An 11,038-nucleotide genomic window follows, 5' to 3' on the forward strand; every position below is an offset into this window, starting at 1 on the left:
GCTTAAAAGAACAGTTGGTCTCAAATAATGATGGTGTTTGACTATCTCAGACTATCTTACTTTAGTCATTCATGGCAATGTAGGATCCTCCCTGTTCTGGACTGAATGTTTGTGTTCCCAAAAATTCGTGTTGAAATCCTAACACCCAAGGTGATGATATTTGGAGGTGGGTCTTTTGGGAGATGATTAGTTCATGGAGGTGGAGCCCTCATGCCTGGGATTAGTGCCTCTATTGAACAGACCCAGGAAAGCTTGCTCGCTCCCCTCCTGACATGGGAGATGCCTTGAACTTGGACCTCCAGCCTCAGAACTGTGAGAAATACATACATGTCTGTTGTTCATAAGCCAGAATGGACTTAAAACAGCCCGAATGGACTAAGACAGGGACATATCAGAATTTGTTTCTGCCCCTGCTTAGAAAGTCATCTTTTTCTTCTGGGGGCAGGCTGGAGTGATGGTGGTTCTAGCACCTGTTTGAGGAAAGCAAATGGCTTGTTTGATACTGTCACTCTACCACCACCACATGAAGTCACTGACAACTGTCAACAGGCTTCCTAGAGCAGCCTTGTATTAACATGAGGGTTCACTGTAACGTTTTGATTATAATAGATAAACCACCTAAGAATTCTGTTGCTGCCTGCCTGCCTTCCAACGAAGTGTTTTGTTTTGTTTTTCAGTTTTCTCATGATAAATTAGGGGTTGTTAAACATTACAAGAATCATTTCTAGGCCTTTCCTACCACCCTTTGAACAAATATTAAGTGTCTTCTTCTTGCTAGGCACTGCAGTGGGGAGGTAAAAGTAGAAAGAAATGCTCTCACTGGCATCTGGAAGGACACTGTGCTCTGAATTACTGGAAATGCAACGGCATGTAGTCTGAACGTGTCATGGTTGTGGCACTGGAGGGGTGTCTTTTCACCTAACACAGGACGAGTTTTATGAATGGTATTAGTAGTCCAAATTCAAAGGCTAAAGACAACTCATTAACATCTATATCAAGCAATTCTCCAATTCTCAGTGGACACTGACTAGGTGTCCTACAAACTTAATTAAGTTAGGACCCTATCTATCTACTTGGAATTAGTGTCAGATCCCCCAGGTTAGGGGCTCAGTCTAAAAGACTGCCCCAAATTCAAACACCTATTGCTAAGTCCAGATCGTTACCTGTCCTTCTGCCTCACTGGCTATAAGTCTGAGGTTCCCAAGGACATCCTCCTTGGGTTTGATTAATTTGCTAGAGTTAACTACAGAACTCAAAAACATTTACTTCAACATTTGCCAGCTTATTATAAAGGATACAGATAAACAGCTAGATGAAGAGGTACAAAGGTCAAGGTCCCACATACAGGAGTTTCTGTCCAAACCCAGTCCTTTTTGGTTCTTACAGAGGCTCCATTACAGTAATGACTGATTAAATCATTGGCCATCGGTGACTGATTTAACCTCCAGTCCCTCTCCCCTTCCCAGAGGTAAGGGGAGTGTGGGATTGAAAGTTCCAACCCTCTAATCACAGGGTTGGTTCCCCTGGCAACCAGTGTTCATGCATAGGTTACTATGCAAAAGTCACCTCATTAATGTGACAAGACACCTTTATCACTATTATCACTTAGGAAATTCCAAGGGTTTTAGGAGCTGTGTACCAGGAAAGGAGATAAAGACCAAATATATATTTCTTATAAGTCACAATATCGCAAGTACCAAACCAAAATTTTTCACGTAACAGGTTTATTTTAGCAGCTCAGTTTTATTACATTCTACATATTTAATATATTTCTATCTGTTCTGCATAGATGGCATATTCATTAACTTTTATAGTTGACTTTTGTATTTGATATTTGCTGCTACCTGGCCTGAAGAAGGAGTCAGGGAGACAAACTTGCTTGGTGGATACATGGTGCAGCCTTGAACTTTTCAGCAGAACTTTACTTTGATGTAGGCTTCAGTGTCAGCTTTTCTTCCTCCTCTCTTTCAAATCCCGAACAGACGAGCGATCTTCCCTTAGGATATGGAGCGCAACACTTACGCAGTTCCCGGATGACAGCCTGACACTTAGATTCCGTGTAGTTGTTGGCTGAAAAACAGACAGGCAGACCCTAGTCATGATCTCATAGAACTCGGACGCAGGGAAGTTTAGATCAGTGCTTCCCATTCCTTTTCACTTCATTTTATCTGGGGACCTGGAAGAAAGAGGATGCACCCAAATCCATTTAATTCTTTCTGGTGTACAGACCGGTCAACAGGACAATTAGAAAAAAAAGTGGTTGAAAGGCATTTTTACATATAAATTTCCTTTTCTTTCAGGTTAATAACTTACATACCCTTTTCTAGGACCATGGTGGCTGTGGGACGTCCCTACCAAGTCTGTGCAACAGAGGGGGGAAACTGCAGTCTCTGGATAGGGAGCTTTTGATCCAAGTCCCCCAGTGCTAACATGGGGTGCATGGGAGTTACTCCAGGATTTAAAAAAACAAACAAACACTAATTCTGACTAGAAAGAATATAGCAGAGTGGCTGAGTCCAAGCTTGGAGTCAGACCAAAAGGATTCAAACCGCATTGCACCCCTTACTAGACAAGTTATCTGACTTCTGTGTCAATTTATCCATCTATAAAACGGGGGTCATAGCAGCATCCACCTCATGGATGAAAAGACTAAATGACTTAATATGTTTAAAACACTTATGGCTGTGCTTAATGCTAACTCAGTCCTTCCAGCCCTCAATCCTCCCACACTATATCCATATGTTGCTAATTCAAATAAGGTAAGAACTTATTTGGGAGAAGAAGCTGTGAAAAACATTTTCCTTTTTCTTAAATTTGGAGGAAAGAAAAGGATGAATAAAGTAGCATTACTATCATTATACATCAACATTGTAGATTTAAGATTTTATGAAATACTGCTTACATCATAAAATGAAAAGTCTAAGAATGAAACTTAAAAGGCAAAGGAAGTATACAAACAAGGGTTTTCTTTAGAGGTGAATCTTTGGGTAAATTCTTAACATTTTTCCTTCAGACCCTTCTATAGTTTCATGGACTCCCATCTCTATTACTTTACTAATGGGAAAAGTTAACAAAAACATCAGTGTTGAAGTTCAGAAAGCTCTGTAGCTTTTCTATCCGTTCTTCTGCCAGTAATCATTCACTGATTAAAAAAATAATAATAAAATTCTCTAGCATTTGGTCAAACTTATTGGCCAATTTAGAACCAAATTAGGGGGAAAATCAAGTGGACAAATCACATCAAATATGCTTAAGTTGAAATTTGCTTTTTTTAAAGACTTAGTTGCTGACTTGGCAGCCTGAATTCCAATTGCATTTTCAACCCCCATTTCTAATCTGATCGCTTTTAAAAAGTGGGTTTTCAGCCACAGTGAAGTATAACCAACCCATTTAAAACTAGTCTTTTTAAAAAAGGACTTTGCTCAGCTTAGTAATTCTTAACTCTGGCTGTACATTAAAATAACCTGGTTAGCTTTTTAGACTGATTCCTGCCCAGAACCCGTCTTCAGGAAGTCTGATTTAATTGTTCTAGGCAAGAGCTTTTTTAAAAGGTTCTAATGTATTTTAAAGATTTTAGTCTAATGTAGTTTAAAGATTCTAACGTATAACCAGGATCGCAAACATGAAGCTTGGATCATATCACTTTGTATTTTCTGCATCTTTGTTGAAACAATGAGAAAATCTTCAGGATGATTACAGAAATACTACTTTTGAGAGGAGCTCATATCATTTGCTGATAAGAAGAAAAGTTGGTCTCTCGTAGTTAGTTCACAGATAAAGTGGAAAAATATAAAAAAGCATTTAACATACTACCTTGTAAACATTTCTGTATTTCACAGGCTTGTTTCTGGCACGGATCCTTCTGCGGCATATCCAGAAAACTAAAATAAGAAAAACGATTTTTATTTTGTCTTTTATCCATAAAGACTTTAAAGCCCCTCCAGATGGGATTTTCTTCTGAGACAACCAGGTATGCTAGAAAATAATTGCACTAAAAAATACTCTTCCCATTCATAGGATGAATCAACTGTATTTTTATAATATCCATTTCATTCAGTTTTGAAGACATAAATAGCTTTACATGAAAATAAAACCTTGAATTCAATCACCTCATCTTGAATATCGTAAACCAATTGCGGGCTAAAGGAGCCGATGCCACAGACCAATAGGCTTGCCCACTGCTCAGAACCACCCTTGGTAAATGATTAAACTCCTTGAGCCTTTTTCCTTATAATTCATATGCAAAATGGGGGCCATCCCTACGTACCTCAAAGCATTAGTGGAAGGATTAAGTGCACAGAATAGTCTAGCCGGGAAGGGAGGCAGTAAGGATTCAATACATGGTAGATGTGATTCCCAAGATTTTTTTAAAAAAATAAAGCCTTACTTTTAATGTACATAAACAGTTATGACTACTTTAACTCAGAAAATTCTTTATCAGGTAGTAAATGATTTCCTAGGAATCAGTAATATTTGGTGCTATTATTACTTCCTGAGAAAGGTGCTAGTTAAGCAGCTAAAATAATTTTTAGAGCTCTTACAGAAACCAACTTATTTATCTGTAGCCAGAGGATGAATTTAAGTGCCCACGATTTTGATTAGCAACCTCTAAAAATTTGAAGGCACAATTTCAGAAAGGAAAAAGGCCCAGTAGCCTTTGTAGCCCATTTCATTAATTCAAATAATCTCCTCTTTTTTCAGAGCCCCCTAAGTTCTCCGTAAGATCCAAGTTAGGTCAGTACTGGGAGGGGAAACACTGGAGCAAAACCTGGGATATTTACAGGATGGGAGAAGGAAAGGCAGGTGAATTGCGCAGGGCAAATAAGCGACACATAGATGTTGATGCTGCTAGGAGCTGCTCTCTTCTCTCTAAACCAGTACCAAGTCCTTGGTGATCGGGGCATCTGTTCTGTAGCAGGTGCTGACTTTTGTGGGACTCATCAGATCCCAGTTCCAGCTGATGATGTCCATTAACGGTTCTATGGCAATTTCCAAAGGAGTCAATTTCAAGTTACGTATCCTGACTAAGTGCTTTTTTGACTTGCTTTCTGCCTGTGTGAACCCCTCTCTGCAGTTCCACTTGTGGTGTTCTTCATGACCCTTCCTAAGCTTCTGTGTTCTTGAACAGTTTTTCAACCCAGTCCCTCCCCCCAGGCCCACAGGTGGGTGCACTGCAGTGGTGGATGAAGTGATTGCCATATACTGAATAGAACAGAGGAGCATATCTTCCTAGAATCCCAGCACCTGGAAAAAAAAGTAGATCATTAAAATCACAACCAGAGTGAAAAACAAAAAGGGAGAACAGGGGAGAAATAGAAATACATACCAGGTTAATCATCAGGCAAAAGCTTAAGCAACAGCTCCTGTACTCCCCTGACCTGTCAGGAAAAGAAAGTTTATAGAGTTCTCTATTGTAAGAGCCCCCAGTACAATGGAAGACGATTAAGCAACATGGGTACCATTAAATGATGCTGGATCTGCCACAAGCGAGAGTTGTTATCCATGTAGCGTTCCTCAGGGTAGAGTTGCCACATGAGAGGTAGCTGGGAGGTAAGAAGGTGACTTGGTCTAGCTGCGTCACCTAAGGGAACCTGAACTTGCTGGACTCGTGCCCTTAGGGAACTCGTCTCCTAATGGAAAAAAATGATCAAAAATAAAAGCAAAGATTTCAGAATTTTGAGACTGGTTAGAAACCAAGTTGCTTAAAAGCAAAATCAATTTAAAAAAATAAGCAAAATGGAAACACTTACCTCTTCCACGACGGCCACCCACGTGCGCTGGTATTCGTCGCGGTAGATGCCCTCTTGGTGAACCCAGAGGTGATCCGGTGGAGCCCCCACATCCTCTCCTGCCATTCTGGGCTTTGGGTTCCAATTCTAGCCCTGCTTTTCTCCACCTAAGCCTGCAGCACCCGCGCACAGGACACAGGTGTGACTTTTCGGGTTTGAATGAACTCACCAGTGAGCAAGGTGACCTGGAACTAGCAACCACCAACCAGAACAAAAACTATTACATATCTACTTGCACAGCCTGCATGGAGCCGAGGCCATCTGACACTCATCAAGACACTCAAGTGCCACTCAGCAGAGCCTCAGGTCGCGCTAATTCTTGCCTGTGAAGCACTCAGCTCCTGAGCTCAGTGGGGAGCTCTGTGGAGATGTAGGACTAGCACCTCAGGAAGCTGGGCAGTGCTGTCACAGTCTCTGCATTCACAGAGCAGCCTCTGACAAAATGCAGTTAGCAACGGAGTGTGCACAAGCACTTATTTGGGCAGCGATGGATGCGTGTGCCATATTCCCCAGGTAAAAGCCCCTTTCAAGCAATTCCATTTTAAAGGACTGTGAAGGCTGAATTATGTGCATTGCTTTCTAAATTAAAATTCAAAGTTTGTTTTAAGGACAAACAACCTATTTATCAGCTTACTTAGAAAGGTTACTGATAGCAGTTGGGCATTTCCAGATGGGGGTTTTCATGTTAACGAAAATATTTAAGGTAGCTTCATGGAATTCTGAGGCTGCAAAAGACTTTTGGGATCATGGTGATTGGGAGCGGAGAGCAAATGATGGTTATCCATCTAGATCCTTGTTCATTTTAATAATGCTTCAGGATGTCACCGGAACCCGTTTCTCCACAGAGGTGTGCATTTTAATTCTGATTTCACAAGTCATAAGGCCAGAAAAGGCCTCCGCCATTTGAGAGGTGTAAAGGAAGCAAATCTCCTGGGCAAACTCTTTCCATAACGCAGACTCGGCTCTAACCCATAAGGGTTTTCTGCCTAGCTCTGGATTGCATTTCAGGGCCTCACGATTACGTGACCTGCATTTTGCAGGAATGAATAGTTTGTACCTGGCTCCTAGCATCATGGCATGGTTTCGCTGTATTTCTTCCTCTGACAGAGCAGATATAGCATTGGGGGATCTGCCCCACCGAACAAATGCCTCCTGTTCTCACTAGGTGGCCTTTAGGCAGGGGAGGAACTGCAGCACATCTCCGAAGGTTGCTAAACCATTACTGAGATTGCCAAGAGCAAATGAGATGCCAGAACACGGTATGATACAGCCAAGGAAAAAGCCTGAAAGAACTAATTGAGTCAAACCAAGCCCTCTTTTCAAGGACAGCAGGTTTTTTTTTTTTTGTTTGTTTGTTTCTTATCACTGTTAGTTCGCCCCCACTGGGCTCTGTCATCGCAAACTCACCTAAAGAACCCCTTCTCCTTCACCAAATCCCAGTTTCTCCAGGTGGCAACACCACCTCTCCTGATCTTGCAGACTCAAAACTTGCAAGTTTTCTTGGACTTCTTCCTCTTCTTCAGTGCTGCATCCTATCTGTCATCAATTTCCCCTAAATAGTAGGCTCAATTGAGCTTTCTACTTGCCTAACATGCCTCCACAAATCGTTCTGCCTACCTCAGTACTATTATGGCAGAGTGCGGGTGCCTGCCTTCTCTAGGAAAACTTCGTGTCTCCTAGGACTACTGCAGCGTTTATGTCTCAGCTCAAGCTCATATTTTTGCCTCTAATTATAAATTGCCTTTGCACATTTGCTCTGCTTATTTCACAAGCCTTGTCTCCCCTCAAATACAGTATTATAAGGTCTTCCATAACAGGAATGATATAGTAGTTCTGGGCACCTGAAGTGTCAATACTCGTCAGTGTTCCTGCGCACGAGTGAGTGGATATGTACGCAGAGCAGAGAGGGGAAACAGATAGAGACCACGTATACGTGGGTAGAGACAGATTCTTTAGGTATATTATATAACCATATATTCTGTCAAAGTTATTTTTTTTCCATTTAGCAGATACAATTGTTCTGCCTCTCCTTTTTCCCGGGGCTGTGGAAAGCAGAGATACAAACAAAAAGCAAGTAAATACTAATGTAAAAAATATATATATTAAAGTCTGGATTTTGAGTACAAAAGAAATAAGTATGGCCATTAAAAAAAAATAGAACAAAGTATTAAGAGTTTCACTACCATCTCACCTTCACAGATAGTCAACAACTAATATACCGACATTTAAGCTTGCTTTGAATGAAAAGCAAAATTTTACTTGTTGCACTGACATCAAAATGAAATGATTCCAGTGATATAGAGGGCAGATAAATTGGAGATGATAGTCTGAGTTACTATGAATTACTACAAAGAGGCCTATGAGTCACTACAAAACATTCTCAGAAGAAAGGCAGTGTGATGTGCTGCTGGGACCTGAAGGCCGACATGCTGGGCATCTGGAGGATGAGCCGGGGAACAAACTCCCGCTCATGACCCTGCGCTTATGTGTGTTACCGCTCACGGTGAAGCTGCTGCATGAGCACAAGCCAACAATATCCTTACCAGAGAAAAGCAAAGGCTGAAGGCCCAAGATTAAGATGAAGGATCATAAAATCACAGGTTGTATAAATTGGAAACCATTTCCCTAAAATGTCATTCTTGGAACACTTGCCCCTAACTTTTTCCTTGGTCAGATAAGTTTGGGAATCTTATAGTCACAAGGTTCATGAGTGTGGTAAAAACTCTGGCAAGTCACACAGTAAAGAAACCTTATTTTAACATTTCCCAAATTCATTTGATTAGACAACATTCTTCTGCACATGAAACTTGGTTCACAAAATTCAGAACATCTTGAACTAAGATGAATCTCTAAAATCCTCAAGATAAACTCAGGTACAACATGCAATATAATACCCAACATAAACCTTCTCCACTCAACTCAAAGGAATACTACCATCTGCAAATTCAAGTGGATTCAAAAAGTGCTTATATGGCTTTATCATCCATTAAGGCACTAAAGCAGATTGTCCCCATGGGGGTCACCTTGATTTCATGGCCAGAGACTACACTGGCCTAGACACACTATTTCCTAGTAAGGAAATAATTTCATAATTTCATTTGGAGGAAAAATTTCATAAATTTCCTGTTAAATTAAATGGATGATAAACAACATAGAAAGACTTCCTTATGAAAAGTATAATTTACTTCCATTTCCAGGTGCTTGAACAATCTGTAAACACTAACCGGTTGAACATAGTTATTTTCTTTGAAGTGAATTAATCAACTGATTTAATCACAATGGGTGAAGTTACTAAGAATACATGCCCTGATTTTGCCACTTGCTAGCTTTGGAAATTGGGACACGTTAATGTTTCTACACTTGTTTTCTGAGGTGTAAAATGAGCAATAAACAACGTATTGATTATAATGGTCAGCACTTACTTATTTTATGTTTTATGGATACTGTTATTACGGCCACTTACAGATAAGGGAAGTAAGTAAGGCACAGAGAAGTTAGGTAACTTGCATGAAGTCAGAACACAGCTAGGAATTGTACAGTCTGATTCCCATTTGGGTAGTTTACATGGAAAGGTAGCAAAAAAATAAGCATGCTGTAATAGTCTTTTTCTGTACTCCACTTAAACATTTAGAACTGTAAAATGCAGCCACGAGCATTATAAAAGTTAGAGAATGTTGGTCTGATATTTGAGATTGACTAACAGCAACAAGAAAGACAAGGTGTTTTTGTTGTTGAAGGTGCCTAAAGGCACTTTATAAAGTCAAAACATTCCATTGCTAAAGATAATAATGAGAAGAGCCGTTGTTGTCCCATTAAGGCAGGGCGTACAAGCCACAAACAGTAACTAATATGTGTCACAAACATAACTAATACATGGTGTAAAACCGAGACAAGAGAAAATTTCAATGGGTCCAATGTAATTGCACACTTTAAGTTTTGCCCAATGTTCATCATTACCAAGATGAATCATGGAAAGAGGTGCCGTGTGATCCTTTTGTGTTAGGTAAAAATGGGGGTTGCCGGTGTACCTGTCAGAGATAATTTCAGTGGATGCAGACCCTGTTTGTGGGGGGACTTGGGTTGGAACTGAGTTGGGAGAAAAGAGCAAAGCATCAACACCTCTTCAAGGAGCATGTTGGGAATGTTCCCTTTCCAGTACTGCCATGCCTGCCTGGCTTCAACACTGCGCAGGGAAGAGAAACCAGATCAAACAGACATAAACACTCTGATTTAGCACGGTTCCTACAACCCACGTGTAATCCCTAATCTTGGGAGTTGAAAGAGCTGTACTTTTACCCGTGGCACGTTTGACATTCCTGAAAAGAAAACCCGTTTTCCATGGAATTTCACCACGTCTGATATCATCGAGACAAGGGGAGCTGAGGAAATTGACATTGTGGATATCGACTGCGAGACATCCCAGACCTTTAATACAACTCGAGTCCCCCATTCCCGTTCCCTGCACCGAACGCGTAGGAGCCCTACGAGCCAATGTAGAACACAGCAGCAGCCAAGCTTAAGAGTGATACTTTTTCAGATACAGTATAGCACTGTTTCTGGAAGACGTTACTCACATGAATATAATGTTTCTTGGGCTAATTAATCCGCCTCAGGAGCAGCGAGGCTAAAACTTCCAGGTTCCCCCGCCCTGGGCCACTCAAGCCGCGATCGGGACGTGAGCCCGGGGCGAGCCGAGGGGCATCCCGGGCCGAGGTCACCCGAACCGAAGTTAGGAGGCGAGGGCCGGCGACCGGAAGCGGTCCAGGGAGAGTTGTACAAAATTCAGGGGCCGTAACTTGGAAACGAAGCGAAATAAAATAAGACCTGAACTGTCTTAGGACCGAATTTCACAGGAGCGTCCCTCTGGCTCAGGAGGCCGGCGCGCGCAGCGAGGCCGCCTCAAAGGGCTGTCCCCGGAGCGTGTAGGCCGCGTACGGCTCTCTTCAGCGGGCGGGCAAAATGGGCGCGGGCGCTCCAGAGGCGCCCGCCCCGCCGCTCGGGCGCCGCTCACAGAGCACGTCGGCCCGCGAACCGCGAGCGCCGCCTCCCTGCCCACCCCGCCACCGGGCCTCAAGCCCCGACCGCGGCCGGCTACCGCCCTGCGCCCGACGGCCACGCCTGCCCCAACCGGCGCGGGCGTCTCCCAGGTGCCGCCGGGCCGGCCCCGCCCCGCCCCCGCGCGCCCGCCTCGAGCCCCGCCCCGAGCCCCGCCCCGAGCCCCGCCCCGCCCCGACCTCCCCGCCCCGCCT

The 11,038-nt window shown here is 42.7% G+C and overlaps 2 protein-coding genes across 4 annotated transcripts; both read right to left on the reverse strand.

Moving 5' to 3' along the window:
* Positions 1–1,317: 1,317 nt before the first annotated feature.
* On the reverse strand, positions 1,318–10,610 carry LOC111139204 (C-X9-C motif containing 4). Its single transcript, XM_022491404.1, has 3 exons — positions 10,364–10,610; positions 3,814–3,881; positions 1,318–2,070 (listed from the first exon to the last, which is right to left on the reverse strand). The coding sequence occupies exons 2-3, from the start codon at positions 3,869–3,871 to the stop codon at positions 1,922–1,924; spliced, it is 207 nt and encodes a 68-aa protein (XP_022347112.1). The 5' UTR covers positions 3,872–3,881; positions 10,364–10,610; the 3' UTR covers positions 1,318–1,921.
* On the reverse strand, positions 4,607–10,416 carry LOC111139203 (mature T-cell proliferation 1). Of its 3 annotated transcripts, none has more exons than XM_022491403.1 (4): positions 10,364–10,416; positions 5,751–5,902; positions 5,460–5,630; positions 4,607–5,378 (listed from the first exon to the last, which is right to left on the reverse strand). In XM_022491403.1, exons 2-4 carry the CDS (start codon positions 5,853–5,855, stop codon positions 5,331–5,333), a joined length of 324 nt encoding a protein of 107 aa, XP_022347111.1. In that variant the 5' UTR covers positions 5,856–5,902; positions 10,364–10,416; the 3' UTR covers positions 4,607–5,330. The 3 variants fall into 3 exon arrangements, with proteins under 3 accessions (XP_022347111.1, XP_022347109.1, XP_022347108.1); XM_022491401.1 differs by lacking the exon at positions 10,364–10,416 and having other exon boundaries at positions 4,607–5,244; positions 5,327–5,378; positions 5,751–7,764; XM_022491400.1 differs by lacking the exon at positions 10,364–10,416 and having other exon boundaries at positions 5,751–7,764.
* Positions 10,611–11,038: the final 428 nt, after the last annotated feature.

This window comes from Enhydra lutris, unplaced genomic scaffold (genome assembly GCF_002288905.1).
Source record: "Enhydra lutris kenyoni isolate GAN:26980312 unplaced genomic scaffold, ASM228890v2 scaffoldscaffold96, whole genome shotgun sequence".
Lineage (NCBI taxonomy): Eukaryota > Metazoa > Chordata > Mammalia > Carnivora > Mustelidae > Enhydra > Enhydra lutris.

What these genes read in the sequence shown, in the direction of transcription:
- LOC111139204 (XM_022491404.1), bottom strand. Translation starts at nt 3,871, where the DNA reads ATGCCGCAGAAGGATCCGTGCCAGAAACAAGCCTGTGAAATACAGAAA. An exon ending in AATACAGAAATGTTTACAAG is followed by an intron (nt 2,071 to 3,813) that starts GTAGTATGTTAA and finishes TCTGTTTTTCAG; the next exon opens with CCAACAACTACACGGAATCT.
- LOC111139203 (XM_022491403.1), bottom strand. Translation starts at nt 5,855, where the DNA reads ATGGCAGGAGAGGATGTGGGGGCTCCACCGGATCACCTCTGGGTTCAC. An exon ending in GGGTGGCCGTCGTGGAAGAG is followed by an intron (nt 5,631 to 5,750) that starts GTAAGTGTTTCC and finishes TTTTTCCATTAG; the next exon opens with GAGACGAGTTCCCTAAGGGC. An exon ending in AGATCCAGCATCATTTAATG is followed by an intron (nt 5,379 to 5,459) that starts GTACCCATGTTG and finishes TTTTCCTGACAG; the next exon opens with GTCAGGGGAGTACAGGAGCT.